This window comes from Bombus impatiens, unplaced genomic scaffold (genome assembly GCF_000188095.3).
Source record: "Bombus impatiens unplaced genomic scaffold, BIMP_2.2 scf_0248, whole genome shotgun sequence".
Classification (NCBI taxonomy): Eukaryota; Metazoa; Arthropoda; class Insecta; order Hymenoptera; family Apidae; genus Bombus; species Bombus impatiens.
In genome coordinates, this window is record NT_176667.1 from 275812 (window position 1) to 300567 (window position 24756).

At 38.8% G+C, this 24756-nt stretch overlaps 3 protein-coding genes across 5 annotated transcripts in view; 1 reads left to right on the forward strand and 2 right to left on the reverse strand.

Moving 5' to 3' along the window:
- LOC100750116 (polypeptide N-acetylgalactosaminyltransferase 2) overlaps positions 1–13795 on the forward strand; it is a 202493-nt gene extending 188698 nt beyond the window's left edge. The window contains exons 4-10 of the mRNA XM_003488615.4: positions 5440–5538; positions 6851–6918; positions 7154–7405; positions 8418–8633; positions 8711–8930; positions 9956–10166; positions 10808–13795. Coding sequence (XP_003488663.1) covers positions 5440–5538; positions 6851–6918; positions 7154–7405; positions 8418–8633; positions 8711–8930; positions 9956–10166; positions 10808–11077 — 1336 coding nt within the window. The 3' untranslated portion in view covers positions 11078–13795. The remainder of the gene's footprint in view (positions 1–5439; positions 5539–6850; positions 6919–7153; positions 7406–8417; positions 8634–8710; positions 8931–9955; positions 10167–10807) is intronic.
- Positions 13796–14057: 262 nt separating this feature from the next.
- Positions 14058–15489, reverse strand: LOC100748334 (KRR1 small subunit processome component homolog). Its single transcript, XM_012384274.3, has one exon. It carries the CDS (start codon positions 15191–15193, stop codon positions 14171–14173), a length of 1023 nt encoding a protein of 340 aa, XP_012239697.1. The 5' UTR covers positions 15194–15489; the 3' UTR covers positions 14058–14170.
- A 4035-nt stretch (positions 15490–19524) lies between these two features.
- Positions 19525–24756, reverse strand: part of LOC100749404 (POU domain, class 2, transcription factor 2-like) — a 124460-nt gene continuing 119228 nt past the window's right edge. For 2 of the 3 annotated variants that reach the window (XM_033320134.1, XM_012384271.3), the window contains 4 exons: positions 22674–22736; positions 22232–22551; positions 21846–22142; positions 19525–21648 (listed from right to left, as the gene is read on the reverse strand). In XM_033320134.1, coding sequence (XP_033176025.1) covers positions 21396–21648; positions 21846–22142; positions 22232–22551; positions 22674–22736 — 933 coding nt within the window. In that variant the 3' untranslated portion in view covers positions 19525–21395. The remainder of the gene's footprint in view (positions 21649–21845; positions 22143–22231; positions 22552–22673; positions 22737–24756) is intronic. The other variant, XM_012384273.3, reaches the window with a different exon arrangement.

The window sequence follows — 24756 nt, forward strand, 5'->3', positions numbered from 1 at the left end:
GCGAGGCAATCCGGTTCGTCCCGAGCAAAAGAGTTGAACAAAAGGTCCGTGTTAGTTTTCGACCCTCTGCTCTTCGGATCAACTGCCAGCGAAACTACGTTGATCTCATAAAGGCCATACACTGGTTTATGAAAGTATTCGAACGTGTAGACACAAGCGTGTAGACACGTTCTCTGAAAATATATATCATACGAAATATTTTGAAATGATCCTGCATGATAATTTCGTAAAAGGTGAGTAGCAATGTTCGAATACTTTCGTGAGCCTGAGTATTTTCGTGGTACGTGTCTGGATCATGCAAAAGTTGGAACATCTGACAAGAGTTTTTAAACCGAGAACGAAATTTTGCGAGTTGTCGAATACATTTCGTTGAAAATGCATGTTCTACAATTATTTTGGACGTTTTTCTTTGTCATCCTGTTAGTTGATGGTTTCTCTCTGTGTAGAAGAGGAACGCAGTCGATACGTTCAGGTGGTACGTATTAAAACCGCTTTGACAAAATTATTTTTTACTGGGAACACGAGTTTCCGGTGACGCCGGATTCTGAAAAATCCGTTCAGCTGGGATTTACGCTGACGGCTGCGAACGCAGTTTTGAAATGCTCGCACATGGGAATATGAGAATTAATTAACGTGAAAGGGTGGAAAATAGTCTTTGGATCGACTGCTGGCGTGTTACCGATTGTACGAATTACACAGCGGACAGACATTTCTACGAATAAAAGATTCGCTGATAAATTGGACACTTCCGACATATCAGAATACTATTTCCAATTCCTCAAACCAAGACAACTTTAAATATACAGTATCTTAGATATTAATTTTATTTTGATTACGTTAAACATCTACTTGAACTTTAATTATTCGAACCCAATTTATTTAAAGTGACATAACTGGTCAAGCGACTAATCTGAACAAGACTCTGCACTCGAAATACATCGCCTGTTATTTGTTGTAAACGTATGCACCAAAATTTCCATTCTCATAGCACAGCAAAATTATTGTATAACGATAGTCCGGAATTCAGGGATCCCGGGTTTATTCATCAGTAGATTTATTTCCCATGTCGCAAACAGCCCGATTTCAGGTTTCTCTTGGGTCACGTTGATCCGTTGTAACCACTTGGTCGTATCCACAAGTGCATTTCGATGTGAGATCGGAAGCAGCATCAGCGCAGGATTAATCCGAAACTCGTTCGGATCGCGTGCAGGGTGCTGCCGTTCATCCTCGTTTTCCCGGCGTGTGTAACGCTTCCGTACAGGGGTAAATTTATACATCGTCCCCGAATTCGCTTTATTCTCCTTCGTTCCGTCCTTTCTGCTCTTCGATTCCAACTCGCTTTTCTTCTTTTTCTTCTATTTTTCTATCTGAAACGCTGTGGCCTTTCGCGATACCCGCGATAATTTCACCTCGCTTAGATTTGGATTATTTCGTAGCTTAAATATACATATACTTCGTGTGGAATTTTGAAGCAATATTTTATCATCTGGATATATAGACGAGTAATATAGAGGATGGATGATATAGGGAATTTCTAGATTTTTTATTGCAACGAGAATAAATCGCAACGATTTTAGAAAAAAGTCCGATGTTATCTCTCAGAAAAATTAATACTTTTGATAAAACCGTAGTCTCGTTAGAATTAAAATATAAGAAAATACAAGGGAAAACGTAAAAGAGGGATGCTGTATTTTTGTATGAAATAGTTCGCTATGACCGAACAAAGTCCAATTTTAAATACGAATCTATCCAACAAATTTTTTCTATAAATCTGTTAACTTTTAGAAACGAGAAAATTAATTATTTCTTAACGTAACTATTACATTGCTGTAAGAGTTTGGAAATTCGTAATAAAATTTTCTAAATAAATATAATACTACGAATCATTTCCTATGTTTATCTTTTGCGAAAAGCTTGTAATACTCGAATGATTGATCCATCACATCCCACGCATCCTATAAAACAACCCGTTGTTTACTGCGTTAAAATTCTCAGTCACAAGCATTTTCACCAAATTTCATCGATGCAGGAGTCGACCGATTTGATCATCGAACTCGCGAATACAGAGAGAGATCGCTCGTACAAACACGATTTCAAGTGTTCCTCTCGAAACACGCGCGAGTAGCCGCTCCAGTTCTGGACGCGCGTTGTCGCGTGTAAACGCGAGTGGTACACGCGCGCGTGCACGTGTCCCGAGAATTCGATGGGGTCGTCCGGCGCCGACCGTGCGTTATCCACTTTAACGTCGGGACCAAAGCCCGAATTGCAGTTTCGAATTAAACCGTCCGGATGATCCGTGCCGTCTAGCCCGCTTTAAGGCTCGTTTGCAATTTCGTTGTCGGCAAATATGTCCCTGACAGTCGACGTTGCTTCGTTGCCTTGCTTGCGAAATTACGCTCCCATGAATTAGAAGATACGATCCGTGTCTCTGAACGTCTAAGACGGATTGGAAGTGGATAAACTGCTTGTAATCAGCGTCTAACTAGGAGATCGCGCTATTAATATCGTTATTCGGAATTTCCAGAATGACCAGGGCAGAGTGAGGTAAACTGTATTTAGTTTTAAGAAGAGAAGTCAGACATTTGAGGAATCACAGACATTTGAATTTTCGAATATTTTAATAGAAAAAAATGTCATTTGAAATTTTCATCATTACATAGGTATTAGGTTGTCCGAAAAGTTTCTTTCGTTTTATGAGGAAATAATAGACGCACAACGTTTTCTGTTTTATATTATTTTACCGAATTATGTACGATCCATTTTGTTCTGTTGAGATAAACACACATTTCACAGACTTGGTTTCACGTTTGCATGAAGATGCACTGTTGTAAAAAACACGTTTGCGAAAAAAAGACACTTTTCGGACAACCTAATATATACGTACCGATTTCTCCTCCTCTTCCGCAATTTATTATATCGATAATCGAACTTTCATCGTGCCAAAAATTAAACTCGCAGTCTCATATCTTACTTCACAAGTCCGCTAAGTCCTACACAACCCAGCACTGGACTACTATTATACTACGATAGCGTTACATGATTGTCACAAACTTCGAACGACCAGATTCAAGCGCCAATAAGCCACATATTAGAAAGTACACCCTGTTGACAGTTCGTGCAACCCTCTCCTCAACTAGTCGTGCAACCTTAGTTCTGTGTGTAATATATGTATAAGTATATTCGTGCAAACTTTGAATACAAGAATTATCAAATATGAATTTCAACTTTACAAGATCCAAGTCATATTGAGCTTCGTCAGTCGATAAAAGATACTTAGAATTGTAAATCTTCCATAAGAGTAGCTGGATGAAATTGCACTGGGTTCGATTAGCATTACAAACGATCAGGGTATAGCGATATGGCGCCGGCTTTCCGGACGATCGTTCGTTGCCTATAAAGAAGGCGATGGCAAGAAGCATCAGGCGAATGTCTAGTCTTCGATTTTAATTCTAAAGTCCTCCGCTGTTTCCTGTTGTGTCCGCTTATTCACTGTTCAACCGAAAAAATGTTCATTCTGTAGATACCAAATGCACGCCAAGTTTACATTCTTAATCTCAATTTTCTATTTAGAAAGTATACCCAATATCTTTCAACAGATTTAAAGGAAAAATACGCGTTTCTCATTACCAGGAAGTTAATCCTGCCATCTCAATTTATTGCGGCGATACGAACCGCTTTTCTCTCGACAAAGGAGCCAGTCCCCGAGTCTTACCCAGTGCATAAAGCACCCCGTTCATTTTCTTATAGCGCGTCCGCTACGTTTTATTGCGTTTCAAAGTAATTTTTCCCCCTCTCACCCCACACCCATTCGCTCCTTTGTTCCCAACATTATTAATTTAACGTCGTCTCGACGCGGCTTTAATTCGGTCATTTCCGTCGATAGAGCGTCATCGAGTTGAGACGAACAGAGGAACGTGAAAAGCTTGCTTACTAATGTCACCCGGGAACGAAAGGAAACAGGTAGAATGAGAGAAAGTGGTGAATTTTCCGAGCGGCTGCATCCTCGAGTCGGTAATAATTCCCACGACCTCATCAGTGAACTTTTACAATTTCGCCTGGTGCACGATGATCGGACCTTGAAGAAGGTGGTGTAGTAAAGAGGTGGGATCACGAGACGGTTGAAAGCGCAACGGTACACGTAGGCGCATTCCGTACACGTTCCTCGAGTTTATCTCGGGAAAGTGGGACTGACATATTGGAATCGTTCTGGCCGTCTAGTCGCATTTATGTACCTCCCCCGTGTTGGCGTGCCGCGCCAAAATGATCCTCCTCCTTTTTCTTGCCATCCCCTCTATTTACTTTCCACCACCCTTCGAGACTTCGCTTTTTCAAGCCGCAGGGAACGCGGAAATTCTACGAAATTCGTGGCCGTCCTTTCGTTTTCGACTCGAGAAGATAAACTGCACTGAGAATTTATCTCTTACCAAGGAATTCTTTTACAGGAATAGAAACATAAAGAGGAGGAGTTAAGATATCGAGGACCAAAGATGGAAGTAACGGGTGCATATTGCGTGAATGTGGTATTATTGGAAAACGTCAATAAAGAGACCTACGTAATTTTCATTTCAAAAGAATTTAAAGAGGAAGACAGTTTATTAAAAAGAAAATGATTTATTGTACCGAGTGCTATAAATTTTTCAATTTCTTCGAAAGATATTAAACCATTCTTGGACTTCCCTTACACAGTATTAAAAAGCGGAATTCAATAATGTAAATTGCCTAAAAAAAGAAAAAGAGGAATTGCAGGTGGTATTACATTAACAAAACTTCTGCTCTAAAAGGAAAGAATTTCCATCGAATAAAGTCATAAAGGAGAAGTTAGTATAGATAAAGTTGAAAAGTGAAATTAAAAAAATGATAAAATATCTACGAAGAATATTACCAATGTAAATGGTACATTTCGAGTAATCAATATAATAAATAGCAAAATGACTATTCGAAAATAAATCGCTAATAATTCAGAATACATTTGACCATAAACGAAATAGTACTTCACTACATCCACTCGCGTGGAATGAAACTGCGGATCCTATTAGGATAAACTGACGAGCATATTAACGGACGTTACGACAGATAACGTCAGGAAGAACCGCAATGAAGTTTCTATCGATCCTATTCGTGGCAGGTTGATGACCTAATTATATCGTGCCCAGTGTCTCATTGTGAAGCTCATTAGACGAGTCTGGATTCTAAGTTACTCTAGCTAATTAAGTCACCGTACTTTTCATTCCTTTTAACACGTCCACGAACCGTGTAATTTTCGAACGACCTTTCATTTAAGTCACGCGTACCACCGATAACGAGGCTCTTCTGTTTATTTACATGTAGTTTGTTTATTTAGATTTCTGGTTTGTTTATATTTGTATTTATTCTGGATTTATTTATTCGCATTTCTGGCTTATTTACTAACCTAAAGAGCAATTCCATTTCTGTTTACAGGTGTCGAATGAAACAATGGAGAAGAGACCTGCCTCCAACCTCCGTAATAATCACTTTTCACAATGAGGCGCGGTCGACGCTGCTCAGGACTGTCGTCAGGTACTTTTGATCTTATAATATCTTTACGCGCTTTGTAATGTTAAAACGATGCGTTAGAAAAGTAAAAATAAAAGATAATAAAAAAAAAAGATCGGATAATGATCGATTTCGTTGAAAAATGGAAAAACGTCAACAGCGAGGAATGCGTGGATGAAACGAAACGAGATTAATATTTCCTGGTTGATAGCGTTCGGCTAAATTCCCACGCGTAGAGCGTGCAACGCGATCGAGTTTCACGGAAAACGCGAGAAAACTTTCAACTCGGGTCCAGAGGCCGAGGTCCGATGGAATTTCCTAATCGTCGTTCCATCATCCCACACCTATTACCTCGTGGTATGATAAATCACGCGTGAAATTCGAAGAGTCGATGTAAAAAAATTTGATCCTCCTTACATTTGACTCTATTGCAGCAACTTTTTTCGCTTTATGTCGAAATACGAAGAACACACCGAGAGGAATTAATTACCAACAGTGCTAGCAACTTTATTCAATACTATTTGCTTATTTACACAAGAATTTATTTAAGATACATTTGCAAGTCGAAGCAATGAACGATTCCACATCTTCGTGTATAGTATTGTTGCATCTTTTTAAATAAATAATGGTTCGTCAACACCAAATAGAGCACCAAAATTTCCTCATACATATTCTTTTTACACAACAACTATCAATAAAGAACTATTGTATTATCGCAGACAAAACAAGACAAAAATACTTACCTATCTTAAACATTCTTTTAAAGTTGAAACTTCCGGATAATTATACTTGCTCGTGAAAATAATAATTTTTCTCATCACTAACGAGTGGGTCAAAATGACCGATCGATGTTCGCGATATTCAGTAAGGCGCTTCATTACATTAATCATTACATTATTCTGGAATCATCACCGGTGTTTTAAAGTAATTCAAAGAATCGTTTCTTTCATTTTCTCGCGGCGCGATCGCCCGAACCATAGATTTGCCTCGCGGACTTAACTAAAACATAACTGAATTGCCAATTTAATTGAAACATTTTTCCACGGTATAATGTCACGCGACTGAAACGGGATTACTTTCGCCGCGAAAGAAATATTTTTCCCCCTCGTTGAAGAGAATTTCTTCGCGAGAAGAGGACGAGAGAGACTATGAAGAAACTTATTTAGGGAAACTTATTTAAAAGAGGATTCGCTGCCGCATTCAGGTTACATCTTGAGGCTGGATTACTCCCCTAGATGGAATTAGAACCGTTTAATTTCTACGCGGAAATTTCATTTGCTACAATCGCATGGCTAGTCTTTCGTAGAATATCGTGAATATTTATTTTTGATTTCAGCGTGCTGAACAGAAGTCCAGAGCACTTGATAAAGGAGATTATATTGGTGGATGACTTCAGCGATCATCGTAAGCAATTCTAATCCTTTTCATAATTGTTGTTTATTATGAAATGTAAATTAGACTGTTTAATATTAAAATATTAGGCTGTTTTTCTTTCGTTTGAATTTTCTGACGCTTTTTAACGATATAAAGATACTGTTTCTTTAGATATCATGTTTTATAACTTGACTATTTTCTCGAAGTTTGCAACACGAAGAATGCATCGAACAACGCCGTAACAATTCATTTACTTCTTTTGCAGCGGAGGATGGTGAAGAGCTATCGAGGATACACAAAGTGCGAGTGATACGCAACGAAAAGAGGGAGGGCTTGATGAGATCGAGGGTGCGAGGCGCGGATGCAGCCACCGCCAGCGTGTTAACGTTCCTCGACTCGCATTGTGAATGCAACGCCGACTGGCTGGAGCCCCTTTTAGAAAGGGTGGCTGAGGATCCTACGAGGGTCGTCTGCCCTGTCATTGACGTCATAAGCATGGACACCTTCCAATATATTGGTATTATTATAGCCTCTCAACTTCGTTTAACCCTTATCTTTGTGAATTTTCAAATAGAACTTCTCGAGAAATTCAAAGAATAATTAAAGTGACTTGAATTGAATTCATATAAGAATCAAACTTAACGTATTACTCTCAATTTTCTCTTAATTCTCTATTCTCGACTAATTTGGTATCAACTGGTTTTTAAATATTTGTCTACAAACACGGCAGAGTCTACACTTTACAACAAGCTAAAGTAGCTCTATTCCCAAATATATTTCGCTCGTTTAACACTAGAACTAGCACACCAGTCAAATTGACTGGTTTTACAATTTTATTTAAAAATTCCTGCTTCATGCTATATTTTTTCCACAATGATGTAATGACTTTCGCAACGATAACTAAAAGAATAATATAATGAATTTTATTTTGTTTTTTATGTATTCAAACTCAAAATAATTTTGCATCAAGGCAACTTATACCAACACCAGCCAAAATGGCTGGTACTCGTCAAAGTGTAAAAGGGTCCTGTAATCTGTTTATCGAACTCCAATTAACCAGTTTCCTCGTTCCGTACAATTTCCCACAAGTTTTTAAAATTTTTACTGCATATCATTCAGTATGATGATATCAGATATCAGGAAAATTCCGGATCGATCGCTAGATGCTAACACTAGAAATACAACATCAGTCAAAACGTCTGGTTCTACAATTTTATAAATTTGTCAAGTCGTTTAGGGATCATGGTCCCAGATGGATTAATAATATCAAAAATGTACTACATAACATGAAATTCTTTCTGTAAGAAAGTAATAAATCAATAAATATAAAAATATTCTATTATTATTACGTATTTTTTTTCTTTTTTTTTTTTTTTGGTAGAAGTAGCTTCGTGTTAACTATCGGTAGTTCTAGCGTTAAAAAAAAATCTTGCCACTTCGAAAAGTATTCTTTTTCGTTTCTAATTGAAATCATATTTATTGATCATTAACTAATCATAATAATTAATAATAATTAATCTATCCTTCAGGAGCATCGGCTGATCTAAGAGGCGGCTTCGATTGGAGTCTAGTTTTTAAATGGGAATATCTGAGTCAAACCGAAAGGCAAGCGAGACAAAAGGACCCTACGCAGGCGATTAGGACGCCTATGATTGCCGGCGGTTTGTTCGTAATCAACAAGGCGTACTTCGAGAAACTGGGCAAGTACGACACTCAGATGGACGTGTGGGGCGGCGAGAATCTCGGTGAGAATACTCGATCTGTCTGTCGTCCGCAGAAATTTACCGAACGTGATTCGAGTTCTCGACTACGCCGCTTTCAGAGATATCGTTCCGAGTGTGGCAATGCGGCGGCAGCTTGGAGATTATTCCGTGCTCGCGCGTCGGCCACGTGTTTCGAAAACGTCATCCGTACTCGTTCCCCGGAGGCAGTGGAAACGTTTTCGCCCGGAACACCAGACGAGCTGCTGAAGTGTGGATGGACGATTACAAACAGTTCTACTACAACGCGGTGCCTCTGGCACGCAACATCCCTTACGGAAAGTGAGTACGCTTGCTCTATCTCAATTATTTCGTGTTTACGAGACGGAGAAACGAAGAACTGCTGTGTAGAATTCGAGGAAATTAACGCTAGAACTACCAGTTCCCTTTTTTCTTTTTTCTTTTTTCTTTTTTGTAATTGTATTACTAGCAACACGCGAGTGCTTTTAATAAATTGACTACTTTTTTATCGTATATTTTTCATATCCAACTACTGACATGCCTATGTTTTTTAATGGCCACGCTAAAATCCATAGCGTTTCTTTACATTTGCGTTGTAATTTATAGTCATCCGTTACTTTAGTATCGTTAATCTTGTGTGAATGTAATTCTCCAACGTTTGTTGTTCGTTATGAAATAACAATAAATAAATATTTTAAGTCTTCTTTAGGATATATGCAATGGTAAATTATAGATATTTTGTTGCAATTATACGATGAGATAATTACGATAGAAGGAAATATTTTGTATGAAGTGATTTCTATTTGCAAATTAAGATCGAGGAAAGAACGAAGATAAAAATATATTGCAAGATTAATTTGCCTCCGTCTAACTTAACCAGAAATATAGCGCAATATCATAAGCGAAGGAGTCGAATAACCGAGCCCGGGTGATTTATACACGGATCCGCGAAACGGAGAACGTGTTAAGCTTCCAAATATCGGCGGGCCGGAGAAAAAACAAGACAACGAAAGTACGTTCCTCCTCTGGGAAGCAACATAAATTACTCGGCCGCAACTACAATTCCCGCTACCAAGAACAACATCGATACCCTCGCAACAATCTCACGACACACTCTGTACACAATCTATTCATTGGGCAAAGTTTCGCGAGAAGCAAGTTTCTTTCCTCCTGGTTTGGATCGTTTATCACGAGCTAATTTCTGTGCCGTCTCGCGTGCGGCACACAGAGAAAGGAGGAAGCTCGATTTACGAGCCGAAATACCCGATAGTCGATTTCATTAAAACGCGTCAGCGCACGTGAGCCGTATTAATAAAACGGCCCCGGTGTCGTTTCCCTTGTTTCAGTATTCAAGACAGGATGGAGCTGAAGCGGAAATTGCATTGCAAGCCCTTCAGCTGGTATCTGAAAAACGTGTATCCCGAGCTGGTTATACCAACGAGCGAGGGTGGTCCTGGTGGATCGTTGAAACAAGGTACAGCGTGTCTGGACAGTATGGGCCACCTTCTCGATGGGAATGTGGGTCTTTACCCGTGTCATGACACCGGCGGTAACCAAGTAAGTACGCCTGCCCTCGTTATTCATCGCTCTCCGCTGTGTCCTGAGTAAACTGGACCAGGCATGCTCTCGTAGAAATAACTCTTCGCCACGCTGTTAATATTAATCCGTGTATTCAATTTTACGTTTCAATTATCGCTGTGAGGATTCCGTTCTGTGCCAGTGGATTAACGGGTCGACCGTACTGCTTCGCGGTCCTTCCATAGAAGCTTCCAAAGGAAAAGAAAATACTCTTTTGAAGATTGTTTTTCAATCTTTTGAGATCCTTTGTTTTAACGTACGAGTGCTGAATTTGCGAAAACATCGATCGATATTATCGAATTAGTAGGATCTTTCTTGCGACGCAGTGAAAACTTAAATCTTTCGTGGAAGAATATTAAATAGATTTTAATGCTGCTAGAAATACTTTCTCGGTAGTTCTTTTACCTGTTTCAAGTTAAAGTAAATTTTTGAAAGTAAATTACTAAAATTTGAAACCTATTTTTCCCTAGATGATTAGCAGAGAATCACTTCCACTTTCTAATTTCCACTAAAAAAAAAATCTTTAAAAATTCCTTTTAAATTTTTCTACAAATCCACTCCTTAAACTGATAAGCCTCTAAACATACTCTGTTTAACTTCACCCAAACAATTTCTTACAGGAATGGGGCCTGACGAAGGACGGTCTCATCAAGCACCACGATCTCTGTCTAACTTTGCCAGTGTACGCGAAAGGCACAACGCTATTAATGCAAATCTGCGACGGTAGCGAGAATCAGAAATGGAGGCACCTGGAGGGTGGCTTGATCCGCCATTCGAGGATCCCAGTGTGCGTTGATTCGAGATACCATGCACAAAGAGGCATCACGGCGGAGAAATGCGACTCCAATGCCGAAACACAAAGGTGGCATCTATACAATCACAATCACTAGCTCCAAAGGACGATCAGTGTTTCGTGAAGACCGCGGTGCCGTCGTCATTCACGAAGGGCCGAACGAGTACAGTATTTGATCAGAAGAAGGAAGGTCGATCTAATCAGGGAGGGCAATCTGATCGATACAAGATCGAGATTGCTCAAACGAACCCGATGATGATTTACACGGGGTTCGTTGCTTTGAGAGAAAAGAAAGGACCTTCTTGACGAGGCGTGAAGATGAAAAACTATCTGAATTAGAAGAGTGGTATATCAGTCTGATATACTCACTAGATTTAATGAGACTGTTTGGAGAGATGTTTAAGAAGAGATTACGAAGAACATGGAATTGAATTCATGTTTCATAGCGAAGAGAGAGATTGTCTTTTCGTTCTATCTCAAGTAGAGAATGATATGAAGATTCGAGGAGAAGTTCACCCTTTGTAAGATTGATTTGTGATGAATGAAGAATATCTCTACGCTTTCTTTTTTTTATTTTAATTGATCGATGATATCTGATTGCAAAATAAGAGTTTGTCCTAGTCGGTAAAGGGTTAATTTCGAATGGCTGCTTCGAAGCGTATTCATTCCAGTGCATTTACGTTAACCTCGATGATCTCAAATGGAATCATTTTGGAACTTCATCGTGTAGAATAAAAGTCAAAAGGAACAAAAGAAAAATGGACAAATTCCAACATCGTAATTTTAAGCGGACTCTCGACTCATTGACCGTTTGAATATCGTTTAGACAAACGTTGAAACGCTTATAAATTTTCATTCAATCGGCGCGCGATTTATTATTAAATGGCGATTAATTCTCCAGCGTTGTTTCCGCGAGAATAAAACGAAGTAACGGTAAACTGTATCTTTTTATCAATTTCCCTATTTCCACGGCCTTAAACAATAAATGTAAAGGCAAAAACGCTATTTCTAGATCGATTATTAGTTTCTTAGCCGACCACACGACACACGCATGCACACACGGTATATGTGGCGCGTCGATATCGATTTGCGTCTGCGATCCAACTGCAGATCGCGACGCGAATCGGGTGCTTCTCGATCCAAAGACATGCGCTACCATTCTCACAAAGAGATTTATTTTTCTATAAGAAAATTGTATACTTACTTGGTTGTGCGAATAGCTGGGAATTATGGTGTGTTCGCCTCACAGAGATTCGACGTGTTACAAAATCGATTTACGTTATTCGTTTTGCTGTTGTGTCAGATGATGCTTGTTTCTTTTAAATTTCTTTCGCTACTTGAATGCTGGTGAAAAAATTCGTCTCGTTAAAAAAAGAAATGAATTTGTGAATAAAAGAATAAGTTAAATAACCATCAACACGTCGAGTTGTTCAAAGGCGAGAAAATGGAGCAACTACTATACAGCAAGATACAGCGAAAGAACGATCTTTTGTACACTGATACTTTCACGGCGACAATGATTCGACTGCCGTCATCTCGCATCCAACCTCTGACACACGTATACATATATGTACACAGAAGTTACGCTATCGAATTATTGTAAGCTTTTGTATGATACGAGCGCGTCCCAAATCACTTACACATGTAGCTACGTTCGTAGGTTTACGAAACCAGTGTTTCACGTTTGGAAAAAGATTGTTTTTACTCTTAAAACACGTTAAGCTAAGCTATCGGACAATATGATGATTCAAATTTTATCGATTCTGAATTCATGCATTGTATATATGTATGTGTTTAAAAGATGTCGTTTATCGAACGATTCAACTAAACGCGCATATTTCGAGCCGTCGATTTGGCTCAAATTTTATGTATAATTGACGCATTACGCGCATAATAATTTTCTGAATGCATGATAGAATACATGAATAATGTATCATGTGCATTTGGAATGTTATTGCATGCGATGTACTCTTACTACGTACTTTCCTCGTCAGAATTTTAATTCAAACGCATTCGCTTGAATCTTTTCATTCAATCGCTAAATTAATTAAACGCTGCGAACGATAACACGTTTGAACCTAAGAATTTTCCCAACTTCCTCGTAAAAGATCCTTCGGATCTACGAAATGTTATAAACGAACAGACAAAAATATCAAAAAGGTACTAAACGCGCAGAATAATGAAGAAGTTCCTTTTGAACTTCCATTTTTTCTCGATCAACTCACTGTATCGACGCGCTGTAAATACTTCGACGCCATCGTCTGTTTCCCGTCCTAAGGCGTCTCTGAGTGAATTTACGAATGATGTCATTCGTACCTTTTCGTTCGCGAGTAACGAGGCAACCATAATCCCGTGCTAAATTGTACATAACGTGTCTACAATATAAGTTAAATAAAAGCGTTGTACTTCCACGAATCTGTAAGATGTAAGATAAACGAGCGACTTAACATTTAAGATTAAGGTACAGGGCACTTGATCCCCGTGCTCGGTTAACAATAAGAAATACGCTGTACATTGTCACGAATATTTCTGACTTCTTTATTGTATGTACGATACGTTCAATTCTTTATTAGCCTCGTGTTTATTAAGATAACGCGCTGTTGCAAGGGAAGGATTCTATTTAAATCCTGTTTATTCCATTTAAGATGCTCGATGCACTGAAGACTCGGTATGTGAAAGCAACGTTTCTACATTTAAAGATAGCTATTAAGGGATGAAGCTTTTGTTTTATATTTAATTTATACATATAACTATGCCATCCCTTGGATATTGAAACTATACCGAAATTGTAACGAAACTACAAAAATAATCCTGAAGAAAAACAATATATATATGCGTATATGGACGTTCGTTTTCGACACCGAATACCTGTCTTCAAGGTGTACACGTTGTATTTCTACGACTCTGTATTTTGCAAATGTAACATACTAAAAAACTAGAAATATATATAAGTATATACGAGTGGTAAATGCTTATATATATTTGCATCTCGTACATTAAGAACGCGATAATATAATACTTATAGGAACAAGGTTTTTTTTAATAAAATATTGGAGTTATTCCAGAAGTTACACGAGTATTTCTTAAATTGAAATTTATTAACGGACATTCATCTTATTAAAAACATCACGTACAAATAATTTAGCAAGTTAATTTACTAAAACTGAATCTGTTAATTTACAAGCAAGTACTATGACTGGCCGCCACGTTTTTTCAACGCCTTTTTAACTTTCTTTTTAAACTCATCCAAATTTATCTCGTTATTCTGTTCTTTCTTTTCTTTTGATTGTTCTTCGGGAGGTACAAATGCTTCTGCTCTGCGTTCTTGTCTCTTCTTCTCAGCCTCCTGGTGCCTGATATCCTGTTCTCTCTTTCTCTTGGCTATCTTTTGCTCTTCCTTTAAGAAATATTCTCCGGAAGCTATCATCTTGTCTACCTTGCTTTCCTGTTGCGGAGGTGGGAACGGAGTATACGGTTTCTTTTCTTTCTTATTCCTAGGTTGCTTCCTCTTGCTAATATTTTTACTGTTGAATTTAGGCAAAAATCTTTCCCAATTTTCATTTTTCAGTTTCGGATCTTTCGCCAACTCTCTCTTAATCATCAATGCTTTAATGTTGTAAATAGGATGAATATTTTTCATAGTATCTTCCACAATACGCCTCACTTGAATAAGACCTTTGTAAGGACCCAATGCAGCCACTGTCTGTCCCTGTACAACGACATAACAATTTGTTAACAATTCGATGGATTTCAAGGTACATCCTTTTGGTCCTATGAGCCTCTGTCGTCTTTTGACAAACTTTTCTCTGTTTCTTACAAAAGATGATATCTTTATGATATCTGAGCCAATATCGTCTTGAAGTACTCTCATTGCTTGCTCAAAAGGAACAGATCTGGACATGAGTTTGAGCATGTCACGAGCTTTAATTATGATATACGGATCCCAAGTTTTTCTGGTGGTCTTCACAGACATACTACCTTCGATGAGATCCAATTCGGCCTTGATTGCATGTTCATCCAAAGATTTTTGAATTAATGGCCAATGTTCCTTTAAGTATTGTTCTCTATATTTTGGAAACAAAGTCGCGAACGAACTTTCTTCGAGTAAACGATGTGGATTATCCTCGGGCTTAAAAGATGGAATTTTTAACGACCAGGCATTATCCACTGGCCCCGTTACTTTAGGGCCATCTTCATTTTCGGAATCCCTCATTTTTCACGCAATATTTTAATGTTTGAACATTACACTAAACGATTAAACTTCATATATATAGCCTCGCGTCAAGAATGGTTTCGCAGATTATATTTACTTCGCAAGAATGGAATTAACGTTTTTAGTATCACAATAAACTTTTCAATCGACACACACAAAAACAGACTTTACTATTTGTTTACTTGATAATTGCACGTGATGAATAAATGTGTCGACCTCGAATTAAGGTTATGTTATCGATTTCACTACCGTACGAAGTATGAGTCGCGCAAACGCAAGATGGCATACCTATCCGATATTTCCGATGAAATAAATTTACGTTATACTTAATAAAAATTGAATTTTGTATGTCATTCAGGCCACAAAACGTTTAGGCAATAAAATTTGTATAACAATTTGACAAATTGTTGATAATAATTTAATATAATTAAGAACTTAACACGAGTAACAACATTCAAAGTATCTGGTGCGCGAAAATCGTAAGACTGCCACCTTGCGGTGTACTTAGATTTACGTATAATTTTGGCGCCATTTATGTTAGCTACCTTTCATAAATTGACTAAGATAATACAAACTATGAATATATATTTATCTTTATCTATCAAAGTTAATTAAACCTGGAATTACGATGTAATTAATATAGACTTGAAGTATTCATTAAGTTATCTTTCAGCTAGTATTATTTACAAGAAAGGATTGCATTCAATGATAGAACGAACGCGTGAGGTATCTATGACGCAGTTTATTATACAATTACAATACTCTTACTAATCATATTATGATAATGATCGTAGTAATAGTATATCCTAGATAACATGAACTATTCCAGATTGATATGACTTTATTTATACAGCTCCATTAGCACACGCGCACACACCCTTTTCCTTTCTCTCTTCCTTTCACTCTAATTTCCGGTAAGTTTTTGAGAGACTAACGCGGAATATCGGGGGCGGACATCAGAAACACGCTTCGCAATTAATTAATTCCTAATCGTAGTGCGTTCCGTGGCATGAGATTTTATGGTCACGAATACGCCGATGAACGCCTTAAAAAGATCGCAAATTTCACGATCACGCCACTAATTCTCAGTACAAAATAGTTTAGACGACTTTGTCATCGAACAAGGACTTCTCCCATTCTCATGACTCTAATATTATTTCACTTAATCTTTTAAGAACTGTCATACCGTGCTCTTGTCATTTCTTCTCTTCTTCTTTTTTTTTTTCTTTTTTTTTGCTTCTTAATTAATTATCCTCTAAACCTTTACTCTTGTGTCATCTGTTACAGCGTTACCGTTTAAGGGTACTCCGTTCTTATTATTTAACGTTACCTCTAGGCATTGAAGTCGAACGACGCTCGCGTCCCAATATTTACGAGTTACACATCGAATTGTTTAATAGGCTTCTATATAACGCTAGATTTCTCTCAGAAGACAATTATACACTGCTACTGATTGAGATTAATCAACTAATTCTCGATATACCAACCGTTTTGGCTTTCGTTCCGAAGCGCGTGCTGCCATCTCGAAAAGTTGCGCGCATCCTGCGCGCCTTTTTAGAAACGCGCCACTTTTTCACGCGACTTTTATGCTATTTCGCATCATGTATTTACAGAAAAAACGCGATGGGACGGTAGGAGCAAAATCTTATGCTTTTTCACGCTAAAACTTCGACGAACCTTCATTTCGAACGTTTAACGAAATATCGGTTTGAATATTTAAAATCAGATCAATAAGTTCTATGCCGCAAAACCCGGCATAGCTTCCCGGTCGAAGCTTATTAAAAGGAAAAGTTTACACTGTTTTTAAAAGACAAGTGGCTACTTATAAAATGTTATCAGATATTAATAATTCACGTGGCACATAACGTGTTAACGACAACTGATACTTGATCTTCTTAACCCTCGATTGGTAAGCACGCGGTAATATTGCGCAAACGTGTCCCGAGATCTTGAAAAATCAATGAAAGAATAAAAAAGTGGATTCTAGAAATACAACGATGTAACTTGTTTCGTGTTTACTCTATCGATTAAGAGTTATCAGGTGGATTAGAAAATAATCCAGGATTATTTAAGTACTCTGTACAAAGTAACTAAAACAGGAAACAACAAAGGATAGACAGAAAGAAAATGAAAAACAAAAAGTAACTAAAGTCTGTCTAGCACTTTTATTTTCAAATAATAAAAGTTAAAATATAATGAAATAATAATAATAATAATTAATAATAATAATTAATAATAATAATGATAACCATTGTAATAATGCGTTCATCGCTCAGTGGAATGCGCCGGCTCATCGAAGCCCACGAAAAAAGAAAGTGAACCAGTGACACGTCGATCAGAGGGTGCGGCAATCATGGGTTCGACTCTAATTATCTCTATTCTATCTACAAGAAAAAACGCTGTACACCTCCGACGAACAAGGAGAAAAGGAAGAAAAAAGAAAAAAGATAAGGAAAACGCAAACGTGTCCCTAACTCACACTCTGTCATTCACACTCATTTTTTTCGTTCTTCGGCTGCAATGGGCTGCTCGTTATGTATCAATTTGTCTCCCGTTTCTATCGTTTACACATCCGTTCACCGTATTTAATTTATAAAACGTCTACGTAATGCACTCAAAACTGGTGCTCTAGGAACTCTTTTTTTTTTTGTATTTCTCTTCGCTATATTTTCTTTCATTCTTTATCACTCTCATTCACATTTTTGTTTCGCTACAGTTTGGTCCACGACTCTGGTAGTGAATGATTCGAAGTAAAACGAAGTAGAAGATCGATTCAAGAGATGAAAACCCGAAGTTGTGTGGAATTATGAAGGGTAGTTATGTGAAAAAAGATGGGAGATGATCTCGTGTGTGTGTGTGTGTGTGTGTGTGTTCGAGTGATTTAAGAACGAAAAGACGCGCGTGATCGATATGAGATCTCGTCTCGTACTCGTTTACATACATACATACATACACATGTTATATTATATTATATATAATTACGCGTACACGATATATCAGAATATCGAAAATATATTGTGATATATCGCGTTGCGTTCACATAGCTTCCGTAGAAAATTACATATAATATAATATCAAATATATATATACATACATTATGATAGTAGTACGCATATACACCTTCGGTTAACGCACGCTCGTGCTTCGTTACAAGAAAAGCTCTTGCAACAAATGTACGTACACGGATTTAATTTGCTGATGTTGGCGATCGTAAGAACGAGGGATTGAGAAATCGAGTTCACCAGAAACAAACCACAATATCAAGAATATCGTATTTAATAAGTAATGTCGCATAAGTGTTACGGTTATCGCCATTTATCAGCACTTAAGTGTAGCGATGAGTTTTCAATTCCTTATCATAGAGCATCTTTGAAATAATTCTTTCACCATCGATCGATATAGATCGAAATTAATTGCCACATGGAAAAGTAGGCTACGAACGAATCAATTCTACGATGTTAGAGTGAAGGTACGACGTTTCCATGATTACTCGAACTTACGATTGCTATGACGACCAGCGTTGCCCAATGATACCCTATAATTAAGGATTACTTAATAATAAGCGTCGCAATAATAAGAAACGATCGTCACGGTGAATAAATTCGCCGCGGATTCGCTAATCACCGTTCGCTGCCATATCTCCCTATTATTTACAATACGTTTACTTTATACATTTATGTATAGTATGTATATTTATACATGCATATGTATATATTCCCGATGCTCGACTACTGCGCAATGTCTTTCTCGTTGCATACATATGTGCTTCATACACACATATACACATAACTAACGTAATATATAATATGTATATGTATATGGACAATTTCTAGCACAAAATTCTACATGTATGTAAATCTCTTCAAACACTGTTTCCGTCACCTTGGTTGTACAAGATCATAGCCTTTAACTAGTCACCGGGTGTCTACCACCTGGAAGAATCGATCTGTGCGCTCCAAGATCAGAATTCGCGCTTCTAATAAATGCCATCAGCCTCGTAACCGATTTCTCGATTTCAAAAAATGGCGTCAACGCGAACTCTCGGACCACGAGCGTGTTCAATCGACTCGCGCAAACGTATACGAGCTACATATGTGGAATAATTCCCAGGTAGCCTGTCTATATATGTCGTATGTACAGGTACAGACGTATCTACAACTGCTAAACCTCGTGTCTGTCTAAAAAAACAGAGAATATCAGCATGCCATCCATGTTCACCCTCTCGGAAATGTAACTTTCGTTACCTTCTTTTACTTTAATTAGAAGATACTTTGGCTTGAGTAATTACAATTCGTTGAGAATCAATCGACCAAGACGCGAGTGAGGACTCTGTCGATGACGATGTACGAGCCATATTCTCCTCTAGTCTTTGTTTTCACGGTATTATTAGGCCCGCACGTTTCTTTGTATTTTACCTCCTCCTTTTTTTTTTTTTTTGCCTACATATACAAATTTATGACACAGATATGTATGAAGACAGACACGCACACGTATGCGTAATTATGTACAATCGTATTGTCGGGCCTCACCGCATGTTCACCACCTCAAAGGGAACTTGAAACTTGAAGATCAAAAGCTCGTCTGAATTGTATAATATTTTTTTTACTTGATGAAATTAAGCGAATGGTTGTTTTCACGAAATCCAAACTGTCGATTAATCATTGATTTTCATTAGAAGAAATTAGAATCTACCATTTTTTATTATTTCTGAGTGGCAGTGAACATTTCCACGAACTTGGTGCTTCTTTTCTTTAGTAATAGACGAACTTTCTCTCTCGAGGAATTGGAGACTCCCTTGTAAGTGGCACGTAAACCCTGCTTACCACGAAGAGGCGAGTACTTGTAAAAAGTGTTTGCCCCCTTCGAAGGAACCGTCGATCGCGACACCACGAATTCAGCAAAACGGCAGGAAGATTTAACACGTTCGATTCATGTGTTCTCTCGTTGTTCGTTGTAATCTCGATCATGTGTTCCGTCGTGATTCGTTGGACGAATGCTCGTGAAAAATTTAAAGACTCTATTCTTTTGTCTTTCTCCGGTGGCTTCACGATTTCGAAAAGTTCAATTCTCGGATTCTTCGAGATCGTGAAACAGCACGCACGAAATGTAGTGCGTGATCGAAGCGACGTTGAATCGCCCGATGGGCAAAAGGAAACTCGAAGGACGCAGAGGAAAACCAGTCGATAATTACAGGTATCGTCGAACGATTCCCCCCATGATAAATATTTCATGATAATTCAAATGAGAAACTGCAGAAACCGATTAAGGTACTGTTTTATGACGGTTCGCGGCCGGTTATATTCGCGTCGTTAATTACATCTTGTAAATAAATGTCGAATGGCGGCAACGATCCTGCACTATTTGCTATGCGGGAATGAAGACCTCAAAGCTATTTTGAATTCTGATTGAATTCAAATTTAGTCTGTAATTTGTATCATCGTTTCTTCAATTTCTTCAAATGAAACAAATGCATATTTCAAGTTGGAAAAATTGCAGTATTTTTATATACAATGTATAATAATCACATAAGTTTCGAAGACTTCGTTCCGCGCGATATCGTCATCACTACAATCAACGCTTCCAACCGAATAATCCAGCCAATAAACATAATACTGTGAGAAAAACACGAAACGTTCAACGAAACACGATGTTCGATAAATCGATGTCTTTGGACGATACACTGCATTTCTTGAAGTTTAAGTTTTTACCTAAGAGTCTCTTTATGGCGTTCCATGTTTGATGCCTTTCCATAATGCCTCTCCGTTACTCGTATACTCTTTATAAGATAGATATACCTTGATAATTCCTCCTCTGATCATCCTCTTCCCTTCAGAATTGATTGATCATAACAATCCATAATTAAAGATTGCATCCACTCCTGACATAATCTCTTCCAAATGGAATCTCTCGACACCAAGATATGTTTCGAATTGTATCGTGAAGTCAGCTAACAGTCCAAAATCTCTGCTCCATTCCCATGACCGTATATTGCTCGATCCTGTCGGTTCCATCGCGTCAAATTCCCTTTGGTAACGGGCGTTCGCTAGATAGTCACTGAATCATCGCCAACGATGGACTAGCTGACGGATTAGTGATAGAATTCAGGTAGATTGCACAAACGTCGTTGTTGTTGTTGTTGATGTGATGGCTGTTGATGGTGTTGGTGAAAAAGCGCGTCCCCTTGATGGGTGGGCTGCTGGTGTCACTCGTGGGACTTGCCACTTAGTGGGTGGTAGTTTCCACCTGCTGAAGCCACCAGAGCCAAGGGTAATGGTGAACCGAGGGGTGTGGGGTGAGGATGAGAGTGTCCCATGCCTGAAGAGTGCGTCGTGAGAGCTAGAGGACTACCGGACATGGAACTTGCGAGTGATGCGAAGACTGATGGTGCTGGGGACGCCATTGTTGGACTGCCCATTGCTGCTGTTGGCGGATTGATTCTTTTCTCTTTTTGTCGTCTGTAATGAAATAGAATATGACGATAATGTGTTTCGTTAAACATTTTCATCGACGCTAAAACTACTAGTTCCACTGGAACCAATTAAAAGTCGCTGGTATCGTACCATTTTAATTTTAAGTAACCATACGTATCGAAGGCCGATAGTTTTAGTGTTAAAAAAAATTAAAGAATAAAATTGGTACTTTTCAGGCTTACCTATTGCAAAACCACACCCGAACAACTTCCTTTTCCATGGCTAAAGTGTCTGCTAATACGGTAATTTCTTCAGAAGTAGGTTTCGGGTTTTGTACGAACGCTTTCTCCAGAGCAACTCTCACGCTGGTTTCTATCGACGTCCTCTTCTTCCGCCGCCTGCCGATAGCTTCCGGTGTAGTAAGTGGATTCGAAAGAGAATTCGGGTTGTTCAACGAATTATCCGCGTCTTCCAACCACTTTTGTAAGAGAGGTTTCAGTTTGCACATGTTCTTGAAAGAAAGATTTAATGCTTCGAACCTGGCGAGCAGAATAAGACAATCGAGTCATAAAATGGTAATAAAACCTTTTACTTCTTCGTCTTATTTGTAATTATGAAAAATATCTACCTGGAGATCGTCGTCTGAGAGAAATCGTTGCCATAAAGTTTGCCCATAGCTAGGCCAACGTCGCCTTGGGTGAAGCCGAGTTTGATTCTTCTCTGTTTAAAGGTTTTGGCGAACTGTTCCAGTTCCTCGAGGTCCGTAGTCTCCTCCGGCGATGGTTCAAGCCTCGGAGGAGGTGGTTTCACCGCTGGAGGCGTGCCAGGTGGCGGTGGTGACCTTTGTTGCCCTAAACTTCGACCAACTAGACCTCCGCTACCCTGAAGAGCTTGCTGCTTCTGCAGAGCTTGCAGTTGCTGGGCTGCCTGCGCTACTGCCTGCTGCACCTGATGACACATAATTGAATCCTCTTTTTTTTTCGTTTGATTCTCTAAGTAGAATCGGTAGAAAATATTAGAGACGCATTTGGCATTAATTGATGGATCTTTAATTTAATGGTCTGTCGTACCTGCATGGACTGTGAGCGCGGATGACTGGATCTTGAGGAGTAGCCACCGCCCTGCAACAGCCCCTGCAAGACGTTAACGACCATTGATCGTTATCGTACACGTTTTCCTCGGTACGAACAATTCTATTTATTTCTGTCTAAGGCTTCTCGATCTAAAAAGTAATTTTTAAATATTCTATCTTTATACTGTTTCTACATTTACCGAGCATGATTCACACCTGCAAGTCACAGAAACCATCCTAATTCTGCTGCTGCTCTTAAATTTTTATTTAATCTTGTACTTGGTGTACAAACGAAAATATACCTTTTAACATTAGAAGAAAATCCGTAGTGCAAAGTTGAAATTGCGCATGTCTATAACGATATTCCCATATTTTCTTCGAACTTAAGATATTTTTAGGCGAAATAGATCGGATTAAAAGTGATCGAAGAAACCCGATAGGGTTGAAAAGAAATCTTCGCTTCTTTAAGGGCCTTCGAAATCTGAATATCTATGAACTACTCTTGAAATGCCGCGCCAGTTATAGATAATCTTCCTAACCCCTATTCGAGATAAATAGTACACGTTAAACCAAGCTGCTCCACACGTCGGTAGATTAAGCGGTTTCTATTGGAAAGGCGACACGTGTTGCGCTCGTGGACAGGTACGAGAGGAGTCGCCGAAGGGGCGACCGGACCGATCGATTATCATCACCCTTTTCTTAACCAGATGCTCGATTACGAGAAGAAGGGGCCCGTGCAAAACGAGTCGTCCGGAGAGGAAAAGGGTTTGGGATTGGTCGCGTGTCGAGCCCGTTTATGCTTATTGTCGACCGCGAAGACACCCTGCGAAGGGTGCTTAGAATATCGCCACGTGCCGTCACACACGGGTTACAAGACTCAAGATTCACCTGTACACGCGATTCTTTAAGTTGTCAGACTATAAAAACTAGAAAGCATGACTTGTTAGTTTTATTTCCTGTGTCTTTCAGAGATATTGTTAATTTCGATCGAATCGTTGAAATCAAGTCGGTGAAAGTACTACAAATGCAACAACAATCATGACGCAATGCTAATCTATGTGATTGTAAGTAACGATAAGAACTGTTGGAAAGCAAATCGAACTCTTTATATTCAGGAAATCGAACATTTTGATCTCTCTCCGTCGTATTAATCCTGTAATAGCGTAATAAACAAAATGACGGAAAATTCAGAATGAACCATTAAGAAAATAATTATCTCTTCAAGATCTTCTGCATTTCTGGTATCAGGTATGAAAAATACGTACTTTCAATTTTTCATTGAAGATAAATATTAACAATCGCAATACACTACTATTTTTTATGAGTTATCCGAGGAACTCTACGCTGTCCGAAGATTAATGCCACGAATTTCTTCGAACGTGAGACATTGCGTGTCAGCTGGTAGCCCAAAACACACACGAAAGGAATTGAATCAGTGTTACGGACGACTTCCGCCATGCGTGTAATCCTTGAAAAGAATCCGGACTATGATGCAGGTTGCAAGGCACTCGAGGAAGGGTTGCGCGATCAAGGAATACGTGTGTCTGGGTTTTTAATCCCGCGACTGTTTCCAAAAGGGGAAAAAAAGCCAGGGGGGTTGGTCGATGTAAACGAAGGAAAAGACGAGACGAAAGAAGGAAGAAGATGGAAAATTAAGGGAGAGGAGGGATAGCGAAGGATAGAAAAAAGAAACAGCTTGGCCACGTGTGAGGTAACAAAAGGCACCCCGTGGCAAGGTGCCGAAGGGATCTCCTTGTTGCACCTTTCAAAGAAGACACGGAAGACCCAAGGCTTTAATCCTCGCAGCTACGTATATCACGGCCATTAAATCTGCTCAAGTTCGAAGTCGTTTTGTTAGTTTTTCCAGGAGGTTACGTAGGACGTGCACGCGCTTCACGTGACGGAATCTATAGAAATTTTTTCGTAAACGCGCGCAGACCCTGAAGGCCTTCATTCAACGTTCTCGCTGCAAGGAGGGGATAAAATCGGCCGAGATCCAGGAAGGAGGATCGTTTTTCATCGTATCCCCGGATATATCGATTTTTCTTACTTCGATCCGCTGGATCTCGAGGGACAAAACA